The sequence below is a fragment of the Microchirus variegatus genome (assembly GCF_963457635.1).
Source record: "Microchirus variegatus genome assembly, chromosome: 7".
NCBI classification, from domain to species: domain Eukaryota; kingdom Metazoa; phylum Chordata; class Actinopteri; order Pleuronectiformes; family Soleidae; genus Microchirus; species Microchirus variegatus.
This window is the reverse complement of record NC_139808.1, coordinates 10,065,082-10,092,954: the sequence shown is the minus strand read 5'-3', so window position 1 is coordinate 10,092,954 and position 27,873 is coordinate 10,065,082. Positions and strand designations below refer to the sequence as shown.

Genomic DNA, 27,873 nt, shown 5'->3' with positions numbered 1-27,873 from the left:
TTTCCATTTTTCCTAATCCAATGTACCCTTTCTCTGTGGATCATCACTTACATCTGTGGCCAAAATGGTCTATGAGAGGTTGCCAGTCGCCACTAAAGCAGTTGTCATGTGTGAATGTAACCGTGAATGGTTTGTTTTGTCTCTGGATGTCTGTAACCCTGTGATAGGCTGGTGACCTTCTCGGAATTGTCTCTGGCCCCCAGTGAGCTTTAAGGACAAGGGTTGATGGGTGGATTGATGGATGACAATATACCTATTTTTGATTATGTTGGGAAGCAGTGGCAGAGTAGGATCATGGGAATTGTTGAGAAGAACTTTATGAGGAGAACCTCGGGCGTAACAAATGGTTGTAAGTAGTCATGAGCCATTAGGTCTGTTACCTTGAGTAGATATACTGTGGATTTAAAGAGTGTTGGAAACAAAAATATCAAGATTCCTCAAAAGCTTTTCAACCCATGACTGTTTTCATATGACAGGATCTGCATCTTTACAAACCCTGCTGTAATTGTCCAAGTCTACGTCCTTGGACAACTCCAAATGTTGGTTTCACTGGTGGTTTCCAAAAGCAACGCACAGTTAACACTTATTCATAAGTGGCCATAAAATCCTCCTAATATGTCACAGAGACTCAGGAATAATGTTCATATAACAAACTGAACTCACCAACAACAACAGTACAGCCAAAATATTTGCTCAAAAAAAAAATATTTTGCAGACTGCAAATCATGTTTATGTTTTGAAATCATGTTTTGGCATGTGGCGCCACCTACCAATCATTGAAGTCAGTAGAGTCTCAGCTGCCGAGCAACCACGGGTTGCCAGTTACGTATGCGCTGCAATGGCGGAGAAAACGAAACCTAAAAGACCTCGGTATTTTGACTTTGAGTGTAGTAACCGTTTTTGGCCACATTCTTACATATGGCGCCTTTAAATAATATTTGGTCATCATTTCTGGTTCCTTGTTGGTCATGAATTGCCTGTGACATATCTTCTGCTCAGTTTCTGTAAAATGCGTATATGTGCCTGTAAGAGCCAAACATCTTTGTGTGTTGTTGCTCTTTGAGGACAACATGCTTTAATGAAGATGCCCTGTTGCCCTTGGGATGCTCTTTGCTCACTCAACACTGAAATACATGGGTGATGGACAGGCACTGCAGGCGGCACAGGAATGACATGTCTTCACCTTCCACAAGAAGCCGCGATGATGAGAGAGAAACTGGAAGAGGAATCTTAGAGTAGAATAAAGCCCAATTTATACTCCTGCGTAAAGTGCTCTGCGTAGGCTACGCAGAGTCCTCTGCGATGACGCAGAACCTGTTGTAGAGTCTCTGCGTCGTCTCCGGGTGCACGGAATATTTTTTAAGTGTCCGTCACTCCGTCAAGGGACAACGGAGATGGCAAGAGCTGCGATTGGTCCTCAGGACAGGCCGAGCGAAGCTGCTCTGTGCCGGCTCACAGTGAGCGCCCAGCGTCCACAGAGGGCGGAGCTGATCCCCGCCGATAACGCCGCTGCCGAACTATAAATACGTCATATCTTAACACACACAGCACATGTTTAGACTCTAAATGGCCAATTTCTCGCCTCAAATTATCTTAAAACTGCGTTCCGGGACACAGAAAAGTGACAAACGGCCGCTGTTTCAACAACAACAGTCTTTCTCCCTCGGACGCCATTGCTCACTGTAGCCAAAAGCACAACAACCTTGCGCAGCGACCCCTACTGATCGGGCGGGAAATTGCAGCGCCTATCTGTCACCACGACGCAGAAGTATAAAGGCTCGAGTGGTCTACGTGGTGACGCAGACGGATAACGCATTACGCAGTCGGAGAAGTATAATGTGGCCTTTAGGCGGAGAGTGGCACCTTTTGGTTTTTATTCAGTGAATAAACAAATCCAGACTAACTTGTCCTTCAGTCCTTTGGTGTCAGACACATAGAATAGAAAGTGCTGCGTGATGCACGCTCTCCTCCGCTCTCACTTCATTAGAGCACACAGACACGCGCCTCTTTTTTTTTTTGTTCGCTGCATACATTGTAGTTTCTTTCACTGTTAAATCTGCCAGCACGGCTGCCTGTGTGAAAACAGGCCTCACACACATCTCTCATCACCACAGGAACAATCACGGTTAGATTTCAACCGTATATCTTTGCCTGGGTGCATGCGCGTGCGGTTAAATTAATAATACGATCCTCCTCTTGACAATCTGTCAGTCACTTAAACGCCTCACAGAGCAAGAAACAGAAAGCGTGAGCCAGAGATTCTGCTGATTCCCATGCTGTGCTCTGCGATGGCCCACATTAATGAGCGCTTAGCACGAGTCGAGTCTTATCTGCCGCCGTTGAGGATGATGCCTGTGATAGCCTGTATTTCTCTCATGATTCCCCGATCGCTTTCGGGATTAACGGGCAAAATCACAGATGATGCCAGTCGACAGCCATCTTGGTTTAAAGGATGACTCAGCCCTTTTCTTTCATTGAAGTTCATTCTGCACTATGATGCACCGAATCTGCGATGCAGCGTTGAGTAAATTGAACCATTCAAGGCTCTTCGTCGGAGCCTATTTAAAATTGTTCCCGCTGCGTTTCCACCCAGATCATTTCTTGCATGTTTTCCAGTGCAGAGCATTGAGGTTGTTGTGTTAATGGTGTGCCATATTAAAGAGAAAAAGGAACTTTAGTGACAGATGTACAGTGTGCTGGGAGATTAGGAACCCAGGTTTGGTCCCTTGCTCCTAACTGCCTGAGCTTGTTGCTTTCACCTCCTTGAATATGTTCCTCCTCTTGCTGTTTTCTTCCTTTCGCATTCATTTTATATTTCTGAGTATCTGCTTTACAAAAAAAACAAAAAAACATTTTAATTTGTGCCAGATGTAGTTTTGCATGTAGGACAGGTAAAAGTGAAAATGAAATGCACAAATACACAACTTTTGTTTGCCAAACAGAAAGACCTGCTAGAGTGTTGCTGTTCATTTACTGACAAGAAAATCACCATGTAAGTTTAAAGATGGAGTTTTAGCCATGGTAGCAACAGAGATATTTTGGGATGCACCAGTTTATCATCTGTACACCCATATTAGGACTTGTTAACTGTTATTGGCCTGTTCCCAACAAATAAAATGATATTCACTGCTGTACAGTATCTGCACTGAAGATTTAGCTAATTAAGAAAGTAGTAGAGGTTAAAAAAAAGGCTCTAAAACACAGGTAGTATTAAAGGTAATTTAGGATTATTCAATACTTTAACGATTCATTTATTTATTTATTTGTGATTTGGATTTGGCCCAGCAATTGGCCCATAATTTCACAGCTGCTGCATCATTAGAAGTAATGACTGGATGGATTTCCATGCCATTACTGCATAATGTAGTGTGTGTTACAAAATAATAACAGTGCACTGAGACGCGTCTTATTAAAATACATGCAAAAAGAAAACGCAGTTTACGTCGGGCTACAATTACTTTCGTTTTGCCGGTTAATATGTTAATTAACAATTAGTCGATTCATCCGTAAAATGTCAGAAAATAATATCAAATGCTAAGTCTGGAAATGACACTCGAATGTTTTGTTTCAAAAACAAAAGACATTCAGTTCACTGTCATCGAGGAGAAAAGAAACCAGGAAATATTCACACTGTGACGCCAGAAACGGGGGAACTATCAATTTCTAAGTAATTCGGTAATCAATTCTATTGCTGTAGCTCTAATGTTATGTCTCGTTTTATTTTTTATCTTTTTGTCACAACAAAATCATCACTTTTGTAGTGAGGAGCTGTGTAACTGTTAGAATTCAATTTTTTTTAAAATGTGTTCGTTTTTAGGGGCAATTCAGTGGCAGTTATTAAAGACATTGAAGAACAGTTAAGAAAACATTAACAACATAAAAACACAATTTGAACGCAATTGGATACTGTTAGTGTATGCAGTCGTGTAAAAGGTATAAATGTTTATAAAAAAAAACAACTAAATAAGCAAAATATAGGTATATATACTTGCGTGTACTGATATATATACACACTTAAAAATAAAAGTGCTAAGTAGAACCATATAAGTTTATTTGGCTTGTCCTCATAGGAGAACCCTTTTTGGCTCCAGGTAGAACCTTTTTAAAAAGGTTCCACCAAGAACCCTTTTAAAATCCTTTATTCAGGAAAGGGGTTTTAAAGGGTTCTCTGGATTCATTAGTGCTACCAAGAACCCTTGAAAAACCCTTTCTTCGAGAAAGGGTTTTTCAGAAGAGCAAATGGTTCCAGGTAGAACCTCAGCCCTTGTAGAAGAACCCTTTTGGAACCCTTACTTCTAAGAGTGTATATATAGTAGTGAGTCTGTCACTATGGTGCAAACTTTGGTGAGATGCATAAACATTACTCTCCTATTATGAGTCGTGTGCACTGATGCCTGAGCCATGATACTTAGTTAGGACCCACATGAGATGTTAAGTGTGTGCGTGAACTATGCGCGTGAGGCTTCACTCTCCAGTTCCCTCCCTCTGCACAGACCACATGAATGATAGAACAGAGGCATGAACCTTAGACTGCTCATAAAAGATGGAGAAAATGTGAAATGGAGAGGAGGCGGACTGTGAGAACACAAACACAAAGGCAAGAACCAACAGCTGAAATCTAAACATCTGTGACACAGAAAAGATAAACGCAGACATAAGCAAAAACGGCACAATGACATGACTCAGCACCTGCAGCGGGGGCCCACACCCTTCGCACACTTTGTTCCTCGTCTTCGCGTCTCTTTTTTTTTGTCTCTGTTCATTTATACCCTCCACTCTTCCCTTTTTTTTGCTGAGGTCTTGCCTTTAGCCTTCTTGGAGTAATGTTTTCTCCTTTGCGCTGATGGACAGGAGAGAGCATGGAGGGCAGAGGAGAGGCGAGCATATGGTTAGTTAACTTTAACGCATGTGGCAGATGTCTCTGTGCACTCGCGAGATCAGTGGGCTGAAAATTAGCCATCCTGTGAATTTACGAGGGAATGTTGTCTTTATTGTCGAGCGGTTGAGCCGCTGACCTGTGCTCGTGTGGCTTGTAGTAGTAGAGAGGGATTTCAAGGTGCAGTAAGCAGGATCTCTCGAAAAAAAAGGAGTTTATCACAGAGTCTCAACCTCAGGTTCTTTTAATGTTTGGGATTTGAAGCCCTCAGGCCTGCGCCCGCCCCTTTCCATCAGATGAACACAGACACAAATGACTCTTGGCAGTCTCTCCATGTCTAAAAACTAGGGCTGTCAAAATTAACGCGTTAATGCAGGATGATTAATTTGTGGAATTAACCCGCTAATTTTTTTACGCACTTTCTCACTTTCATCGCGCTACGGGTAGACGTGCAGTTTATGAACAGGCAAGGCAGGCAAATGCTTGGGGCCCCGAGCAGATAGGGGGGCTCCCGACACTCGGAGCCTGAGGGCTGTTGCCCAGATAATGATATAATCATAACATTAATAGTAAATTACTGCTGTTACTGAACAGTTACTTTGTCTAACTAACGGGGACACAGACTTGAACAGCAGCTAACATTAGCGTCAGAATGCTAACTGACGCTAACGCTCACTAGTAGAAGCAATGCTTCTAAGGTGCTGATGAGGAATTTCCTGCTGTGGGTTTAGTTCCCCCAAGAAAACTATTTAACTTCTATACTTTATATTTTGTTTATAATGTGAGTTATTTACAGTGCAATGTATACTTTTTTAAAGTTTTTTTTTTTAAAGTTATTTACAGTTTTTTATTTATTATTATCAATATTTATATTGTTTTATAATATGGGTTCTTTACAATGTAATGTTTATTTTTTACTAAGTTTGTATAGGGTTTTTTTTTCAAAGTTATTTACAGTATTTTATTGTTCTTTACGTTTATATTTTCACATACTTTATTTATCTCTCCGTTCCTACAACAATATAAAGTAAAAATTCGAATTTTTCTGGCATATTTATGAATGGTAATTAATCGTGATTAATCCACAGCTACCCTGTGATTAATCTGATTAAAAGATTAAAATTAATCTTTTGACAGCCCTAAATAAAAGAGAATACTAATAATAGCGATGTCCTCAAACATTTGACTTTGCTAAAATAGTAGCACAATCTCATTTATTAAAGATCATTAATATTACATACGTTCATTAGCAGTCTGGGTAATGGCCTTTGACATGCAGCCTGAAAGAACCAAACATACCTTCATCAAAAACACAGAAAGTAATCACTTGCTATTATTGTTTTAATTTTTCCTTGTCATTTTTGCTTTTCCCCTTCATTTTTTTAAGCCGCTTATCCCAGACCTCACACTGCCTGTAGTCACCACTACAGGCACACAAAAAGAGGTGAAATTAAGTGTGTAGAAAGAGGTTTTGGGCACGCGAGGCCACTGCCTGTTTAACTGTGCATATCTCTGTAGCAGCGAGCCAAGCAGACAGCCTGGAAACACAGCTACACAGTGTCCGTCAGGTTTGCCACTCCATGCTGTAGTAACACTCCACATACTTGTCATACTATATCCGTGAAGAGAATTCATCAGACAGTATTGGGTGAGGTGTGAGATTATAAATAATGGTTTCTCTGCTTCCTTCAGTGGGAATTCTGTCCCCCCAAAAATGACCCCAGTACACTGTGCGGCTGAGGTGTGAATGTGGTGGTTGGAGGTTGGGAGGGGAGTCGCCGTGAGAGTGATGCGGGGAGACAAAGCAGAGGTCTTACAAGTTTCACTGCTTGAGCAGGCCCAGTGTTTGACTGAAAGCTTCAGCGGGAAGATGAGAGTTCTGACGAAGAGGATGTTGTCACCTATCAAATATAACACGATGGACTGGTGAGGGGTGGGGCGACAGGAGTGTCTGAGGCAGAACAGAGGAGGGAGGTGAGGAAGGAAAATGTCAGAATGTAGAAAAAACGGAAGCTGGAAGAAAAAAAATCATGAAGTGTAGTTGTCCTGTTGCAATCTCAAATTTGTGTAATTACTTTGCTCCTTATCTGTGTTCACTTATCAGTGACCCCCATCAGCAGGCGTGTAATGTTGTTACATGCTTGCATCAGCCTATTTGTTTTGAGAAGGAAATAAAAAAGCAATATAACAAGACCAACAGAAACGACGTATAAAAGCACACGTTCTGTGGCACGCTGGATTGTTACAGCTGCTTAAGCAAAGATGTGGAACTGACATGAGATACTGTATTTACAACCATTTTCTCCTGTCATATAATATAACAGCTTTTTCCAAATGTAGGTTATATGTAACTTTGATATAAACATACATATTTCACAAGTGCAATTGAATTAAATTGAATTCAAATGTCATTTAATTAGGCCACATGTTGATTTAGTGGTTGGCACTCTTGCCTTTACCGTAAGCGGGTTTTTGCGACCGAGTCGCTTTCTGCACGGTCCAAAAACATATGGGAATTATGGGTGACCCTTTTGGAGTATAAAGGGGTAGGAAATGCATTGATTGATGGAATTTAATTATAATTACACATTATTGGAGAAGTGTAAGTGGTGTGAGAAGTGTAACAGGCCATATTATACCCCCAGTCCAGAATAAACCCAGGGTTAAAGCAGCCTATGCTAGATTATACCCCGGCTGTATTATGGCCGAGGTCGCTTTAACTCTGGAGTATAAATTAGCCAAGGCCAGACTATATCCCTCTAGGCTAGAACATACCCCTCTTGTATAAAGAGGTTTCGATTGTATTTACACAAGAATTACTTCATTGTTAATTGTTACTTGTCAATATTTTATTGGGGTTTCAGCTGTGTCATGTTAAGTTAAGTGAGAAAGCTAACTGACTTAAATCTTGAAATAAGACCACAACCCTGAACACACATTATTTATTACTTCAACCATGAAGGCCACAATCTGTGTTTTGGATAAATGTATGAAAGTAGTTAAAGACTTCTCCATTGTATATCATGGAGCTTTGAGGTTCATTATAAACAGCAGAGCCTTAACTCATCACTGTACGCTGTACTGGCCTTCTCTTTTTATACGACGACTTAGTCATTGGAATGTTTTTATCTACAAGGCTATTTTAGGTAAACTCGCTTGTTATTTGTCATTGTAGACGTCCCGAGAACGCGTCCCCCATGCGTTAAGGTCTCGGGATATGGTGCTTATGACTGTTCCTCAAGCTCGTACAGAGATGGGGAAAACAGCTGCTTTTAAGTTTTTTGCGCCGTTTTCATGGAATAAGCTGCAGAAGCAGCTCAAGCTTCAGCATCTAATAACTCTTAACAAATGTAAGGCTGTTGTCATGCGTTTGAAGCCGGACTCCATCGGAAATTGTGAATGTTTTTAGTCAATAAACTTATTTTTTATTTTTATGTTTTACTACTGCACTTAATACTGAACTTGTATGTTGTATTGTGTTTTATGTGTAACTGTGTTCTGCTGCCCATCCTGGCCAGGTTTCTCTTGTAAAAGAGATTTTAATCTCAATGAGACTCACCTGGATAAATAAAAAAAAAATTTTTTTTAAAAAGGTTGCTGATGAAAAAAGCTAATTTTGAGAACATTACTTTCGGCTAAAATATTGATCCTGTTTATAAACATTAGTGAGTGAATATACTATGTAAATACAATCAGAATCTCTTGACACAAGAGGGTTATACTTTGGCCTAGGACAGTTTATTCCCCAGGCAGGGGTTAATTTGGTCTGTTACACCGGGTTTTAACCGACGACATTCCGGTTACAAGCCAATTCCTTTCCTCTTGGCCATGGGCTGATATGTTTTTTTCTGGTACACTGTACAGCAAATCTGTGGAAGTCCCATGTGTATATATTAGAGAGAGAAAAATGCAGCAGGGTGTTGAGTGTAATTGTGTTACAACTGAGGAATAGAGGTTTCAGTCTTTCTGGTCACATTCCTGGCATATATGTGCATGCTGTGTCTTTCTGAACGCCTTTGGGCAAATGTGTAGATTTACTGGCTTCGGTGTGTCTCTGTGAGATGAGCCAGTGCACTGAGAAAAGTATCGTGGAACAGCTTTTCATCTGTCGACAGATTGGTTGTTCACAAAACTGTTGATTAAGTGACAGTTGGACAACAGAGATAATGACCTCCCTATGGACGTCTGACACGTGCCTCTGGGAAAACAAAATGCTTTCAGTGGAAACCAGGCATTTTTAGCATTTCATCATGTTTGTCGAAAAAAATAAATGAATGCATGGATAAAAAAATTAACAAGGATCCGTTGAAAATATTTGCAAACCTCTTAAGGAATCATTTTAATACATTTTTGAAATTCAGGAAATGATCCATTTGCCCTGATGCACTTTGACAATGAGCAGACTTTCTTCAAAAAAACAAAAAGTATCTCGGAATACTTGAAATTTACCGTCATAATAGTCAGCATCTACCTGAACAAGGATCTGTTGAAGATATTTGTAAACCTCTTATGGAACAATTTTAATGAATTTTCTAAATTCAGGAAATGATCCATTTGCCCTGACGCACTTTGACAGTGAGCTGACTTTAGTCTCAACAACAAAAAGTATCTCGGAATGACTTGAAATTTTCCATAGTAATAGTCAGCATCACCCTGAACAAGGATCCATTGAAAATATTTGCAAACCTCTTAAGGAATAATTTTAATGAATTTTCTAAATTCAGGAAGTGATCCATTTGCCCTGATGCACTTTGACATCAGGTGAGCCGACTTTCTTAAAAAAAAGTATCTTGGAAGATTTTAATTCACATGGTCTCTCAGACAATGCATGTGATCATTCAGCGCTGACAATGTGTCAGTATTTCATACTTAGTTACACTTCTAATTAATTACAGTATCCATAGCAACAATGTTAACGTTTCCATGAATTTTGTCATCAAAAAATTAAAATATCTGTTCACCTGTTCACCAAATTTTCTTTCTGTAATGAAATGAAATGAACCAAATTTATTATGTGTTTTGTATGATGTTTTCTGTGTCTTTTAACTCCCTGCCCAGGGACCACAGATGCAAATGTGTTAGCTAACTCTGGTATAGACCTGTTTCTGTACATGGTCATTGTCAACTAAACATAATCATACATAGTAACCGATGATAGATCAATTTCTGTTTTTTTGATTGGTTCTGCTGATATCAGTACCAGGTGGAAATTGCCTCGATGTGCTCCAGCCTTACATAATCGTTTCCCCGAGTGAGTCTGCATTTTCCCATAATAACACGTGAGCTTTCTGCATTTCACAGCACAAATCTCTCTACAAACAGATTTCTGACACAAGCTCGTGTGTGCATGTGAAACAGAGGGTGAGAGCCGCAGTATGTCTTGAGCTCGGAGTGTTAATCTAATTTGGTGTCTTCTGTGAGTGTGGTGTTTGGGTCGAAGTGAGGATGCTAACAGTCTGCTGCTTCACCCGGGGGTGCCAGGCTCTGCATCCCTCACTGCAGACACTACAGAGCCTCCAGTGTTTAAATGTAGTAAGGCTGCTGCTGATGATGCAAGGTGGAATGGCATCATGGTGCTAAGAGACTTCCCATGGGTGGCCTTGGTGCTTTCTGACACATCGCTTCCTGCAAAAGGACAGAGATGAAAGAGAGCACAGGAGAGAGCAGATAATTCTCAGATTAAGTGATTGTATGAGTAAATAAAAAGACTCCTGGGCTGTAACTAATTGTTTTCATTAATGATTATGCTGCTGACAGTTGGCTTAATCGGTTAGTTATGTCTTATCCATAAAGTGTCAAACTTTCTAAAATGTTTTGCCCTCTAAATAAAGATATTCAAAACCATAAAAGTCACTTCTGAGAAGCTGAAATGTCTTTGGCAATGAAATAGCAGTTAGTTAACAATTGATAAATTCTTCCAATTGTTTTAATTGTGAAAAATAGATATTCAAATGTGACAAAGGAGTGTCCTTTTTTTTTTTTTTAGAAAACGGTCACTGTACCATAGGTTGATATTCCTGGCTGGATGAAATAACCTTTATGTGAGTGGATGGCTGATGGGGCACAATAGAGTCCATTGAGCCCTGCTACAGAAAAATGAGGCCTGCTACAATAGCAGTGTTATCTGTGGGGAGGAAGAAATGAGTGACTAACAGTCTCTGACAGGACCCAGGACACCACAAAGGCCGCACTGTAGCACTCTACTCGTTCCACACTGAACAAGATCAGAGGTGAGCTGCAGTGTGATGATTTGTCTTCTCTTCTATTTACCCAGAGTGAGGGAATGATTGTGCTTTGTGGTCTAATACAGTCACACATTGTTGTAGATTGTTGCCAAGGCATGTGTATGAATTACAAAGTTACACAGAGCTGTAGAGATAGTCTTTTATTCATCCAAACAAGTTTCAACCCCACAAATGGGTTTGAAGTGTTGGGCAACATCTGCTCTGTAAGATTTTGAGATACTGAAAGCATCACGAACTCGCCAACTTGTTTACTTGAACATTTTTTGCACATCACCAAAAGCCATGACATCCCTCTGGGGTACGTTTAAAAGAGTAAATTGTGGTATATGTTTAAAGATGGCAACAAATCAATCTCGTTTTAGATGTTACCGTTTGTCACTATCCCTCAGAGACGTACGGAAGTACTGAGATGAAGTCCTGTATCAGGGTTATTTCCATTCTTAATTCAATTTTGTTCAATATTTCTGAGTGCGAGCACACAGTTTGAGCAGAGCAAATATGAGTGCGAGAGCAGAGATTAGAGAGACAATATCGCAAAATCTGAATCAATAAATAATGCTCTCAAATCAATATAACATGCTCTTGAATTAAGATAGGAAATGACCCCCATACTCCTGTCCCTGTAAATTGGAAGCAGAATTTGAACAAAAGTGGCACGTTTGGGGCAGTTTGTGATGAAGTTGCCAGAGTGGACTTTGGTTCCCTCGTCTTGGCTACACCGGCCGTAATTTTTCATTTTTTGGGGAGGCAGACGGAGGATGTGCTACTTTTATTCTGAAAGGCCAGGGCAGTTCCTAAAACACCATCAGATGACAGCGAGGCCCGTGGAAATGAATTGACATTTTGATGCGAGTCGGCGACTGTTAACAGAACACATTAATTGGATCAACGCGTCTGTTTCTGTCACAATATTAGGAGTGAGACGATTTGACGGATCGAGACATTTGAAATATTAACAGCGTGTGTAATCTTTCTTTTGACAGCTTCATAATCAAGTGCATCTCCCCTCGCTATTCCCTCACACAGTGAATCTATTGGTATTCACAGCGATGCGTGATGCAGGGAGGGGTTGCGGTGAGCAGAGTTTGGTGTGTGTGCAACAGAGAGGGGAAAAGAGACTGTGAGACAATATGGGAAAGAAAAGACGAAGAAGTGATTACTTCACTGCAGTCAAAGCCGACTGTGAAGCTCACGCTGAAGCTGAGGGCAGACGCACGCCGAAGATCTCATCATGTTTTCCCAAACTCTCTCGTCATGTTCATCGTGAGGAGAAACTTTTTCCCCCCTTCTTCTTCATGTGTGATCATTCTTATAAAGTCTTCCTCCGCCACAAACTTTGCATGAACTTCCTTTGTTTTCACAAAGGCTTGTGGGAGTCGAGCTCCGAGATTGAAGTCTCCAAATCTCTGGCTCCTTCGTTTTCAGGTTGTAGCACCGCACGGCCATCTTTGCTGCAAACCTTCGTGAGGCTCGTGTGAGATGGTTGAGACAGACGAGTACGAGTGTGACACGATAAAGGCCGTTTTACGTTATAAATACAATAAATGTATGATGGGTTTGATGACTTCTTTGAGTACAGCACTGTTCTCTCCTTTGTCAGAGTTTCAGGCCAAATGTCCCTTGGTCACCAAACTCCATTTACTACTTATGGTTGAAGTGGATTTGAAAGAAAAGATCACGGTTTAAAAATCTGTTTAACCTCCATCTGGGCCTTCAATCCCCTCAGTGATCAAATAGGAATCAAAAAGGGTTTAAGCTCTCAGGTGGAAAGAACAGGTGCTGATATGTGCTGTACATCCAGGCTTATACCATTATGTGTTTCAGAACCTTCTGTACCCTAAAACACTGCAGGTTATATTTGTTCAGGTTCACAAAAGCTGTGTTGGTTTTATTTTAAACCTCAGAAGTTCATCGAAACAACTTCAGATTGTGTTTTAATGTGACGTCTAATTCTCCTGTATTTCTTTGTTCAGCTGTACTATATTTATTCTCAGGAACTTTCCCCCGTCTATTTTATAATAGCAATAGTGTTGGTGAATCTATGCGACAACAAGGTGCATGTTTGGAGAAGTAGAAAAACAGTGACTTAGTGTTCTGCCATTGATCTCCTTATGTCAATTGGATAGATTTCCTCTTAGACATAAGCCCTTCAGGGAGAGCACCACCGAGTCTTTTGTATTGACCCCTGCGTCTGTGTCTGTTGTTGCAGGCAAAGTGTTGAACACGGACCTGCGCCACTACCTCAGTCTGCAGTTCCAGAAGGGCTCGCTGGACCACAAGCTCCAACAGGTCATACGGGACAATCTCTACCTACGCACCATCCCCTGTAAGTCAATCATACTCTTACAGCAACCTTTAACCTCACTCCGACCATGTCATCATGGTGTTAAACTAATTACACAGTGTAATGGTAGAAAAACCACACCATCCATATTATTATTATTATTATTATTATTATTATGAGTATATTATGCCATAATGAGCACCCTCTGCTTTAAAAACACCACAATAGGTGAAGAAGCATTTCCATTTTTGGTGTGAAATTGGGACATTTACATATATCTTTAAGCAAGGAGGCTCATTATGGCACAACACATGCTCTGAGGACAATTACCTGCCGGTGTCTGCTGCTTCATGATGGTCACCAAATATTAATAACACCTAGAATCAATCTGTTGGCTTTTTTACTTTGGTAACACTTTATATTAAGGAACACATATTCACCATTAGGTAGGTGCTTACTAACATGCATATAAGTAGCATGCTAGCCCTTTATTAATAAATATTAAGCACGTATTAACACCTTATGTAGGAGAAATCTTAATTCATGTCATAATAGAGGTAGAATCAGGTGTTAATATGTGCTTAATGATAACTAATAAAGAGCTAGTATGCTACTTATATACACTCAAACAAAAATATAAAGGCACGAAGAAAAACTACTAAAGTGGCTTTAATTTGCGAGCATTAGGATCGATTTCAAAACAAAAGTCTTGGAGCAATGGCAGGAAGAACACACTGGGGGTCGATGATCCAAGTTCACAAACTTCAATAACGTGTGTGTCCACCATTAGCCTCACGCAGAGCGGTACACCGGCGACGCATGGACATCACCAGGTTGTCGATCGTGGCTTGGAATGATCGTGGAATGATGCTCATTCTGTTGTGTTGCCACAGCTGTAAACGCTCAGCCCAGCACTCAGCATGCCAATGGCACGCTCCCTCATGATTTGTGACATCTGTGGCATATTGACAAGTGACAAAAGTCCACATTTTGGTGTGCCCTTTTATTGACCAGACCATAAGGAGTGTCTGTGTACTGGTCACGCATATTGACCACCACTCTGCCATGCTCCTCTCATGACTCTCGTGAGTTTAAATACTCAATCTGAGATTGTAGTCAATGGGAGTGGCCAAGTGACACTGGACTACTAAAAACCCTGAAAATCACCAATGTGATGACATAGAACTTCAAAAGTTAGCTGTCTGAAGAACTTCTGAAGACGACTATTACCTGAATGACTTCACAGAACCTTCACAGATAAACATGACATACAGTGCAACTAATTATACAGTATCTGATCCACATCCCACAGTAACGCTGTAGCTTAGGTAGAGCTAAAGTAGTCTCTATATGCACACCGCACGAACATAGCAATCCACCCAAGGACATCTTTCTAACCTCTATGTATCTTATTTACGTCTGTGCCATATCAGCACGGCGATCAAAGTCATATTCTTTCCTCAAATAACCTTTGTTTCCTCTCCAGCACTGTGCTGTCCCTCGCTCACACATCACCATTGTCTTAGCTGTAATCAGTATTGGAGTGCTCGATGAATCGGTCGGTGCTGTGGACTGCAGAGAACCTCTTATGCGAAGACATTACATTACCACACGACCTTATATATATATATTTTTTTTTTTTAAATGGGGGTATAGCCTTCTGGTTTGCCAGTGAAACTAATTAGGGTGTAAGACTGTAATGAAAAGCCACTCCACCAGTTACAAAAATAACATTTGATTGGGGTTCAATAGGAAAATGAGCCTCCCTTGATTTATAGCATCAGTAAACATTTTTATAAGGAGATAATGGTCTCAATCACTGATTCATGTCTTCTTCAGTGGAATGTCAATTTGTCAAGAGTGTTCCATTTAGAGGAAAATAGTGCTGGGCACTATCACCAAAAATATATATATATATATTAGGAAACCGTCAATGACATGAACTCATTCAACGTGTGAGTAAATGCTCATGCTTATCTTGAATAAACCTGGCGTAATAGACTTTTTTTCAAAGCAGACATTTTTCAACGTGAAGTTTTCACCTATTGTTCAAGTGTAAGCGTAGGTCAAACTGAATACTTTACATTTACACTGAAGCATTTAGCAGAGGCTTTTATCCAAAGCAACTTAGGAAAGAGGAATATGCTACATAGATTAAGGGCCAATTCCAATTCCTATCTTAACCCTCAATCTTAACCCTCCAACTCCAAAAAAGAGGAAGAAGAAGAACACATTTGCGTCGCGATTAGTTATTACGACCCGTTTGTCAGTCAAGTTATTTGCTTGTCAGTTAGTTATAAGATGATACTCATACAAATACCACGACCGCGGACATATTCAGCTGACAGTTACCGCACACCACGGCTTATTGAGAAGTAAACGATAGCAAACGATCACCCATAGTCTTGGAAAGAACTCCACTAGACAGTGGACTGATAGAGGGTGAGGGTGCCGAGGTAGATCCAAGTGCAGAAGGAGATGTGCAAGGGAGGGGGGTAAAGGTAAGTGCTAGAATAGAAGATGCTCTTGGAAGAGCTGGGCATCTTCTTCTGTCCTCTCCTACTGCACTTGGATCTACCTTGGCACTCATGGTTTTCCATTGTCCATTTCCATCGGTCTTGCCCGAAATTTCCTCTGCTGTATTTCAGTAGAACAGCACTTACAGTCCTGTGGTCACATGTATCTTCGCTTCTTAATAATTGGCTGCACTCTCTCTTTTACTAGATGCATAAAGCTCAAAGAGAGGGAGACAAATACAAATGAAGGAGCTGAGTCCAATTATAACCAATTTCTAGTGTGTGTTTTCAAAGTCTACATTTAATTTGTTTATTTATTAGACTGGCGAGATAACTTGATAAATGTGGTACTAACCAGTGAGTCAGTGGAGAAAATAAAGCAGGAACATATTATCTTGCGGGGCCGAAAGTTTGACACCTGAAGTCTTAGAAGCTTTTTTTCTGAAAACGTTGTAATTTTAAACCTGCATACGCGTTTCCTGTATTTGCTATAGATGTGTGAATGAGAAGTGAATATATGAGAAATAATGATTCTGTATGGTCATCACAGCACTGCTAAAACAACACATCTAATGGCGGCCTCAGACTTTTGCACAGTATTATTTTGTCTCGGAGTCAAAAGTTGAGTCTCCGACTGTGGAGGAGGTCGGTGCACGGTGAGGTTCAAGACCAAGTTCAACACCGTGGATGGAATATTTGACGTGGATTGTTGCAGCGTTATGAGGACATTCAGGCAAGGGGCGTAGGTCTGGTTACGAGACTGGTGAGGACACGTTCACTGATGCTCGCAAAAAAAAATAAAACCTCCGTCCTCTTGCAGTCAGGTGTGTTTTCATGTTGCAACAAGCAGTGTTTTTAATGAAGAGGATTTTATCGGGACATTTTTACATGTAGTGGCAACATACAAGTAAGTGGAAAATGTGGAAATATTTGTGGCGTCAAGAGTACATTTGAGCTTACTGTGTAGCTTTTAGCTTATGTTAATATTAAAAAAAAAAAATCTAATAAATGAATGCAAATTACCATAATTAGTGCAACGAGGCTGCTTGTACAATAAAAGCACAAAAACATTTGGTAATTGCATAGGTAGGAGAAATGCTGATTATTTCTCACTGGGGTTTAATATAAATATTAAATTAGTTGGAAAATAACAGCTTTATTTAAAGGGACACTGTGTAGTATTTATGGGTTTATATAACCCAAAATCCACTTTTTTATACATATTATGTGCTCCTGCATTGTCTAGTCGCTGTATAATATTCTTTGTTTCATTTTCGTAGTGTTACATAAAGTCATGTAAAATAACATGGTCGCGGGCCACTACTGCATTGCCACGACGCCATGTTTCTACCGGAGCCTGTAAGGACAAACGCGAGAGAACAAATCAAGCGTCTCTTTACTTGTAGCGGAAGTCCCGCCTCCTCTCTCGCCGCTTCGTCTGCTACGGCCACGGTAGCTCGCCCTCTCCCTCGCCTCACGAACCTCATCTGCTGACACGGAGAAAGACGACGAGGGCGACATTTGACCAGCTGAGGATACCGTAGCGCTCAGGGAAGGGAGGGGGTGAGCAGAGGAGCAGTTCTTTGTTGTAAATTTCAGCCTCTCCTCTAGATGGCACTATAAACTACTTACTTCACCTTTAATACATTTTCTTGAAAAATGACTCTCTGTTGTGATTTTCCTTTTTTTCCTTTTCTTTTTTTTTTTTCAAAATTACACTTGTTATTGTTTCCTTCTTATCCATACAATAAGACAAGGTTACTCGGTCCTGTATAAACACATGTTATAAAATCAGAGATGGGAATGCCATGTTTAACTGACATCAATTCTGCAATATCAATATATTGCTCACATAAGATAAAAAATAGTAGAAATAGTCTATAAAATTCATACAATGTGATTTTCCTTTCCACTATACACACACAGGTGATTTTCTTAAAAGGTATAAGGTAATTTCTGTGTCCTTTGTTGCGTGGAGCTGAATTTGAGGCACTTTTAGTTTCCATGTGACAGGTGGAAGACGTGAAATTATCATAACGGGAGACTCTGAAAGTGTGATATTCAAACAGATAAATACCTGCCTTAATCTTAACCACATCCCGCTGAAGCCTGACTCTCCGCTCAGAGGAGCGCCATAATTGAGTGCAGTCAAGGTTTTTAGTCATAAGTAGATGGACTGCTCCTGCGGCAATGACAGACTCCTAGGAACACAGCACTGTCACAAACAAGCTGCCTCTCTGCTCTCTAACCTCCACAGGCTGGATGTTTCTCTGTCATTCTTAGAGGCAACTTGGTGGCTCAAGTGTGAAATCTCTCAGGAAATGAGCTGCTTACCATTCATATGTTTTTCATTTTTTTTCCCCCAACTTTAGTAATAACACATATTTTCCTTTTTCTTCTGTTTCTTTGTCACTGCCATCTCCTCTCACTTTTCTTCCAATAACCCGACTGTTGAGTTCACCTGTGAATTGTTGGATTTCAGCGCTTCGAAGCGTCTCAGGTCAGTTTATTGGAAGGAACAAAGATGATTACACACATTTTCTGTCATTTTCCCTCCAAGAATGCCGCCGCCGTCTGTCATTCTCCGCCCTTTTGCGGACACATACAGACCATGTCGCCCTGCGCTGCTTTCACTCACACACAAGCCACAGCATATAGAACCACAGTGAACATGGCTTTCTACTTTTTTTCATATTACAATAGTGGCGAGTCTTCGAGGTTTTATGGCATGCAACCGCCATCTATCATCGGCAGCCATTGGACTCACTGCATGACTCTGGTTCTCTAATCCCCTGCTTGAATTACTGCCTTAATGAGCAGGAGACCAGGACTCGCACAGCCACGACACCTCCATCATTCACTCGCTCGCTGTCAGTCTCTCATCCTTCTTCCTCTCTCGTTCACGCTTGCTCGGTTTCTATTACTTCTTCCTGCCCCCCCCCCCTTTTTTTTTTAACATGGTTTACTCGGTTTTCCTTTCCTTTTGCTGGTTTCAACATATTTATTCTTTGATGTTTGCATACTCAAATCAGAGAATATTAAACATTTGAAAAAGCAATAGACTTGAAGAGGCAACAGGCCTTTACAGTAAGGATGCAGCAGGCACAATATGTCAGTTATAGAGGGTTGATTTAATAATCATTTCACTATTGGGGCTGTTTTTAAAATGCAAATCAAATTTTAAGACAAAAAGTTGTGTAGTTCATCTTTAATCGCTATAATAAGTATGTAATAAGATTAAGGCAGGATTAAAGATTAAAACATTGGCTGTTTTTATTTCAGTATTTTCTTTCTTTTTTTCAGACAACTTTATAAATAGATGTCTATTGGGATGAAATCATTTAAAAATAGTAATATAATAATAGAGTTTTAAGTGTTTTATTATATAACAAGTGACAATTGAAACGCAAAGTAAAGCAAATACATTAAGAGTATATAGTGTATATTCCCCTGGCACAGAGCAGCTGTTAATCCCAGATTGAGCCCTGTCAAATGAACTTATACTGCAGATACTCACATAATATATCAACTACATACAAATATCGAACAGCTACCGTTCATATATTTTGCATGACATTTACTTTGCCAGTATAATTGCCGTGCTGACATTAAACAGTGCAGCAACCGGACACAGAGCTTGCTGAGTAATGGGGCCCCTTGCGTAATTCACTGTACCTCTTTTTCTTAGCGCAGTTATTCAGCCTTATCGTCTCTGCACCCTCTAAACCTGCAACATAGGCTGAAGTCGACTCCTCGTCTATTCGATGTTCATATGCATTAACTCTAAGAACATATACAGTATTTGTCTTATGTCTTAAAATATAATTTTCACCAACACACCTGAGCAAAAAGTATTCCAAATGTTTAAAATCGGATTGAATTTGTAAAATTCGGAAATAAGTTGAACGTTTTTTATTAACAAAAACAACAGTCTATTTTTGTGACTTCTGCACAGTTATTGCTACTTTATGTCACTACTAAAAAATATCATATAAAATGAATAATAACTATTACTCAACAACACATAAGAAGATGAAAACACACACACATTTTTTTAAAGCCTGAATATGTGACCTATAAACACACACACAGGATGTCCATATAAGGAGTTGTGCATTATTCCCACAGCAAATTACCATGGGTGCACTAAGGGTAAAATAGAGGTATACAAGAAGGTTTACCGAGGTGGTAAGACATTACAAAATAATGATAAATAAGCAAATCAAACAAAGAATAAGAGCAAGAGCAGAGATGGTTTGTGTCACTGTGCCATTGATCCACTTCAGTTACCTTCCAGGCAGTCACACAGCTCTACTCCCACACTGGTCTTTGCTGTCCTATTTCTGTGTCCTACCAACAGCACAGAGTCAATTCTGCTGAACCGAAGCACTTTGGGGCCATAATAACAGCATTACTTTCTACATTCAGGCTGGTGTAGTTCAGGGCGGGTCGTGTTAAAAGGAAAAGGGGAGAAAAAGAAAAAAAAGATGAACGACGGGCAGTTAGAGAGTTGTCTCTAATGGAGGAATAGGGAAGAAAGTGAGGAGGAGGAGGAGAGAGGCAAAGAGAGCAAGGTCTTTGCTGTCAAAGTGTGGTAAATCCCTGTGTCCTCCTCATGAGCTCCGTCTCATTTGGATTCATACAAACGCACCCCAGAAGAGGCTCTCGGAGCTCTGGAGAAAAGCAGGAGGATTTCTCTAAGATGACAGAAAGTCCAGGGTCACATGCAGTCCCTCGACTCCCCACCGAGATCAGAGATGGGCAGAAAGAGTTTGATCTCGTACAGACCGTCTATCTCTCTCTACCACACACTGCTGGCAGAGGTACACACACAGAGTCATGTAGGGGCGAATTGGTCTTGGACACATGCATGTATGCTCCATCTTCTCTCCCGTTCTTTTTTTTTTTTGCGACTGTAGTTTAGGATAAAAGAGCAGTTGGATTTGAATGAGAAGATTTGTATTTCTTGTTAAATAACAATCGGTACAGAAAGCTCCCCCTCTACACCATGTATTAACAGTGGTAGACACCGTCTTTGACTGTCATTTTTGTTAAGTGTTTCTTCTTCGCTCCGACAGATGAGAGCCGTCGTCTTTTCACCCCGCATAAAACTTTGCACAAAATCACCATGTTAAATTTATGGTCTGCCATTTCTGACTGACTGCCTCCGATGTTTCCATCGTCGTGACATCCTCTCAGAGGGTTCAAAAAATAGGTCTCAGCAGTGCACAGGCACTGAGACCTTAAAAATACTAAAGTGAAAATTAGTTTCATTCCAGCACACACGGACGGAAGCAAAGCTGCCACCTCCTGTGCACTTTCCCTGAAATTAAATACCTGAACATATTTTAATTTTTTTTTTTGGTGCTTTCTCACAAAAGATGATCATGTCTCCAAAAAAATAAGATTCAGATAGAACATTTTAGAGGAGCAAATATGTGATGACTCAATTTTCTGCAGTAAAAAAGTGTTTATTCTGCAAAGTAAAAGTTTATTTTATGGGGCATTTTTGTTCATATCAGCCAATTTCTATCAACCCCCAGACTAATAAATCAGCCATGCTCATGCTCAATATTTTACCAACAATACAGTTTTTCCTGATCTTAACCATTTTTGCTGCAAAAAAAAAATCATCAATTTATTGATTGTGAATCCATTAACAAGTTAATACCCAACTATCTATCAGTCCAAGTGGCTTTTTTTCCACAAGTAAGTCCTCTGATTAAGTTCTCTGCTATTATCCTATTATCCCGAGACTGTTGTAATTAAATAACAACCGTGTTAATCAAGAATATAACCGGCAGATTAATCTGGAATGAAAATAATAATTGCACCATATAGACAGATAGATGTGGATGTGAGTCTCTGATTTGACACTGTTTGGGATTCTACCAAAGCACTTTGTAAGCACATACCTTTGAACATTTACCTTTTACCATGTAACTGGGGAAATATTGAAGTCGTACAGAGTATGAACAAAGTAAGGAGTATAAAGGAGTATAAATATATATATATATAAGCTGTTCCTTATACCCCAGATACACCTTGTACTCTACACTGCTGTTTCCCTTAAAAATCCCCAAACTCTCCTCTGCTGTATCAATCAATGCATAACTTCAGATCCTGACAGAAAATCTTTGTTTTCTTTCATGAAGCCTGTCTACATACATACTTGTCTCTTGTCAGGTTTAATTAACTGCATTATATCCACTGGGGTGGGCCACACGGTTGGTGTAGTGGTTCGCGCTCTTGCCTTTGCAGCAAGGAGACCTGTGTTGGAGCCCCGGTTCTCCCTGTGTGTGCGTGAGTTTTCTCCGGGTTCTTCGGTTTCCTCCCGCAGTCCAAAAACATGAAATATGGGGATTATCTAAATTGGACGCCTAACCCTAACCCTAGCCCGTTGACCGTAGCTGTGAGATTGAATGGTTGTTTGTCTCTATGTGACCCTGTGATGGACTGGCAAACTGTCCAGGGTTAACACCGCCTTTCACCCCCGTGTGAGCTGGGATTGGCACCAGCAACCTGCGACCTGCACGTGGAGAATAAAGCACTCTTTTTAGCGTACATGTTTTCTCTGAAGGCCTCCTCCTGTTTATTTAAACGGCATCGCTTAAGTGCCATTTTTTCTCTCTACACTGCAAAGGAAATTACACCGAGATGAAACAGGAGTCCCCGACTTGCCGCTTTTCACTCAGACATACCCTCAAAGCTCAGCGAGTCTTCATTATGTTGTCTACAAGTGATCTACAATCGGAGGCTCATGGTATATATCAGTGTGATTCCCTGGATGATGGCTCGGGGAGATACTTGGCAGGTACACAACTGTGGCTCAGCTAATTGGGCTACACGGGACATTTTTACATGGACCAAAGCCAGCACAAGTTGGTAATGAGACGCAGCAAAGGCTGGTATTCTCATACACAATGTTTTTGTCAACTGCTTTTGGTAACACAAACTGCAGTATCAAGGCACACGCTGGGAGGGAGATCTTTTTTTTATTTTTTTATTTACTCCTTTCCTTGGGTGCAGGGAAGCTGTCAGAGTCCAATTAGGGAGAAATGTAATAGTGGGGAAAACAAAAGTGAATTGCAACATAAAGTTACCGAACAGGCCATTGGGCTATCTCTGTCCGCAGAGTGGCTTCACTGTTAATTGGTGTGGACGCTACAAGTGTCAGGTAATCTGCTTTGGAGATGTAGTAACATTATTTCCTGAGATTCCATCACCAGAACATTGGGTTTTTTTTAAGGTTGTTTCAATGCAACACACATCTGCAATTTCAGACACACACACCACGCAGCACATGTTTAGTATGCGTCTACACTAGAGGGCCAAATCACATGAAAGGATATTCACTCATTAAACTCCCATTCTGATTCTGCTTCTGTCTTATTTCACAGCATGTCCTTGCTGCAGCCTCGCTTGGTAATTCTGTGTGGGGCTTGTTTGTCTCTCCATCTGCATCTTGAACACCTCGGTGTGCTCTGATTTCATTTGACAGGGACGTCGGGTTGATCTGAGATTTTTTTAAATTGCCTGTTTTTTTGTTTTTTTTTCTGAATAGAAATTACTATTTACGTCCTCCACTGAGATCGAATAGTGATCCGCCTTGGATCGCACCTGTCGCTGTCTTCCCCGTGACCCTGAGAGGGATTCACTAGGTCCAATGAAGAAATATTATTTGCCAGATAACCGTGGGTGACAGTAAATTTAGGTGACAGAGATTGCTGTAGAATGTTGCTCAGATGATTGGTTCATGCCGTGGGGCTTTGTTCAGTCTCCCATGCAGTAAATAACTCCTGTCCTCCCCTCCTGTCCAGCTAGAGTTATTTTTGTGGAGTTTACAAGTTTGGTGGCGCACCACCCAATTAGCCCTGAGTGCAGTAGTGGCACAGTTGTTCTTATCTATTCATGGAATATGGTTTATATAATCCTTATGCTAATGTAATCATATGGTGTCCATTTGTGCCGGGTGGATATTCATCAGGGGGGAATGGAAGAAAACTCTCATCAGTAGCGAAATAGACTTGTGGCTTCACCACAGGAGAAAATGTCTGCACTCAAAATGACCTTGTGTCATTTGTATTGACTCCACTGGACTAAAACCACACCAGGAGATTACACAACAAATTGCTTTCACCATATTTCATGTCCCTAATTTTCTTCAGCTCCGTGTCTGTTTCTTTCATTAGAAACAATTACTTGACTGCAGAAGCTGCGTTTTCTCATCTGGATTTAAGGAATTACTCTCCGTGCTCCTCAGGTCTCCATCGTATCATTCATGTTTCGCAGCAGGGCACTCAGGTCTTTTTGTGGGCTTTTGTCCCAAAATGTAATCTCCATCCTTCTTTAAATACGGTCTTGCACGGCGATAGATCACTATCCTATTTGCAGAGTGGTTTCTCTACCTTGTGAATCCTAAATAAGGACTGTCATCGATTTGTCTAAATAAAGATTGGAAGTGGAATGAAGATTTTTCTTTTTTACAAGCTCTGTTTCATATTTTCAATACGCTGGGAAACGGAAGGAAACTGTTCACTAAAGAGCTGTTTTGCTTTTGCTCTGAAACTCTTGAACCTGTTTGTATTTCACTTGATGAAATCAGATCAGAGCTGAGAAAAAAATCCCAGAAGCTTTGAATGATTTAACATCATTAGTCTGTTTTCTTGTGTTAGCTTCTCTTAAGTTTTAATCTCAGCCCAACAGCAAGAGTTTCGACTCCTCTTTTTTACCCATGCATTTGTGCAATTAGGTCTCATATCTAGGACATAAATGGGTTCATTTCATTCTTTATCCAACTGGAATACAATGCGCTATTTAAAACGGATCACTAATCAAAATGATATATATATGTGTACATTCTTTCATTCTTACAGTTGCATATACATAGCATACATAAGGATTTACACACTGCCACAACTCGTAATAACCTATATAACTTTGTGTATTGTGTGGGTCTGTGTGTGCGGCACTCTTTGCCCACACGCTGTATATCAAAAATGGAATGAAGCCTTCCGGTCGCAAGACATAACTCTCATTTCGAATCCTTGAGATTGCCAATTTGACCGACTCCGTGACAGTTTTTTTTCCAACCTGAAGTTGACAGTTGTCACCTGCGACCAGGCACCTGTTGGACAACACCAGCTGTCAGTCACAGTCATGATTGAGACCACTAATGAGAATGTTTATTGACATTTTAAATCAAGTGTGACGTTGTGTCGTTTCCCTTCAAAACCGAGTTGTTTTTGCCCCCTGCTGCTACGTCTGGCGTACTTCCTGGGCTTCACTTCAAACTGGAATATTACACACTTTTTAATTGACAATCTTTGTCTTGGCCCCGTTGTCACTCTTGCCCGCTTTCTCTGTTTTGATGTGGGTGTGTAACAGTTGTTCTGGCATCACTGATCATGTTCAAGCCACTTCAGTGGCACAGTGGTCCTTCAAAACAATGTTTGTCTATTGGCAGCCAGGTAGAACTCAGCATGACAGCAGTAGTTGTGCACAAGCCTACATCGGTTGAATCAAAAACCAAACCCTCATGAACAGGTCAAATTCACGAGGCTTTGGTATTGTCCACTTCCTCTGCACGCTGTGGGGTTAGTCTGGTGTCACCTTTAACTGTGAGAATCCTGTGAAGGAGGATATTTTAATTGGCCAACAATCCGACTGTTGGCCAACAGTTAAAGGGGACATATTATGCAAAATTTGAATCATTTTAATACTTGTATTTGGGACTCTGGAGGCCCTATGAGTAGGCAAAGTGTGAAAAAAGATGACTCACTCAAAGTACAGGAGATAAAATACACGACGTTGACTTCCGCACTCATTGCTTCGTCACAATGAGACATTCCTGGAATTGTTGTCTCACAGAGCTCTGCCTTGTCCCTAAAAACCGCGAGAGAGCAGACGACGGCAATAGTATCCGGAAGAGCGGAAGTCTGCAAAGTGTTCTATTCTTGTGCAGCACAGAGTTCTACACAAATTTCCAGCCTCAGTGGATTTACGTGTCCAGTGGATACATTTTATATATGACGCCAATGTGCCTGCAAGAGTCGAAATGCTAACTGCTGTTTGCTGCCGGAGCCTCAGTGACGCTGACGTAGTTTCCTGTGTCTCATTTGCATTTAAAGAGACAGGCACTCAAAACAGAGCGTTCTGAACAGGGCTGTTTTGGCAGAGTGATTGAACTGCTGTGGTGCTTCATCCTTAAGGTGTTTTAACCAAAGCATGTCACAGACATGTTCATTAGGACATCAGGGTACTAGGTTGACTTGTAGAAATAGGGCATAATATGTCTCCTTTAAATGGTTGAAATGATTAATATCCTTTATACCTTTTTTTTTTAATTGTATTTTTTTTTTCCCAGGCACCACACGGCTTCCTAGAGACGGCGAGGTACCAGGTGTGGACTACAACTTCATTAGCGTTGGAGACTTCAGGATCCTGGAGGAGAGTGGACTTCTACTGGAGAGTGGCACCTATGACGGTAGTTATCATCACTGCAGTGTTAATATTATAAGAAACGTGTGAGGCCGCATGCATTAATGTACATGACTCACACTGACAGCTCTCTCGTATGGAGTATAAGCTCGATAATGACTGTGAATATTAAGTCGCCCGTAATGGAATGTGACAAGGAGGACAAAATGTATTGATGAGTGAAACACGATTAAAGACTTGTTGAATGTGACAGTTGAATTAGCAACAAGACTAAAACGATATATGAGATGAAATTCAACACTTGGGCTTCTGAGGTACGAAGTAGACACACCTGAGATTTAAATATCACTGGGTGTTAACTGAAGTGAAGCCTTACATTTGCTGGAAAGTCTTTTTTTTTTCCCCACCAGCCAGAATTTAAAGGAGCAGAGAGAACTCGCAGTGACAGGTTTGTTGTTCAGGTGCAGGTTGTTCTGTTGCAAACACTGAAATTGTAAGTGAGTCCAAAAAAAGAGACTGTTATTTTGGGGATTGTGAAGTTTTAATGACCTGTATTTTTAAAAATAAATATATTCCACAGATGTTTTTATTGGAATACCTCAAAGCTGCACTGGGCAGGGTCAATGGAATAATTGATTTAGTTTTAGTTTATTTTTTACATGTAATGTAAATGGCAAATGGTCTGTATTTATATACCACTTTTCTCCACTTGATGACCACTTAAAACTCAACACTACAGTTTTGCCATCCACTCAAACTTTCATGCAGCGCATCTACGTGCACCACGTTTCCTATCACTCATCATTCATACCAATCCGCACGCTGCCGGCACAGCGCCGTCGGGGTTAAGTGTCTGTTCGTGTGTCTGAGTAAGTGTTGGTGTGTGTCTTGCCCGAGGACACATTGAAAGACGACTCGCTCTACCACTGAGCTGTACCTCGCTTGTTGTTCAAATACAAATGTTTTGGAATTGCAGCGGTCTGTCCTGAGTGTCTCTCATCAGTTGAGTATGAACATGCACCAACCAACAGCTGGTTTGAGACATCTCTCAATCTTTGAACGTTTTTTCTGCCTTTATTATCCAACTCTCCTTCCTTTTGCACCATAGGAAGCTCTTACCAGTGTTGGACTATTGATCTTTTCACTAAAGCAGGGTTGTCAAACTGGCGGCCTGCAGGTCACATGTAGCCCTCCAATCGATAACATGCGGCGAGTGAGGTGATAGAATATAGACAGAATATGAGGTATTTCATTCATTTTATATCGAAACAAACACTTTTACTTTGAAATTCCATCTAATATCATCATGGATATCTCATATTTCCCACACGCTTCTGAACAGTTGTTTTTTTTGTTGGTGCACTTTTTTTTCTCTAGGGCCCCTCTTGACCAAACTAGATACTCATTGGCCCCTAGGTCATTTGAGTTTGACACCCCTGCACTAAAGGGACTTGTATGCAGGATAGTTATAGCAGAATAGCCAATCACTGTGCTCACTCTCTCTGAACTGTC

The 27,873-nt window shown here is 40.6% G+C and overlaps 1 protein-coding gene across 1 annotated transcript in view; it reads left to right on the top strand.

The window, feature by feature from the left end:
- magi3b (membrane associated guanylate kinase, WW and PDZ domain containing 3b) overlaps positions 1-27,873 on the top strand; it is a gene marked incomplete at both ends in the record, with an annotated part of 151,408 nt that overhangs the window by 90,769 nt on the left and 32,766 nt on the right. The window contains 2 exons of the mRNA XM_083892262.1: positions 13,331-13,447; positions 26,288-26,407. Of these exons, the coding sequence (XP_083748388.1) occupies positions 13,331-13,447; positions 26,288-26,407 (237 nt within the window). The remainder of the gene's footprint in view (positions 1-13,330; positions 13,448-26,287; positions 26,408-27,873) is intronic.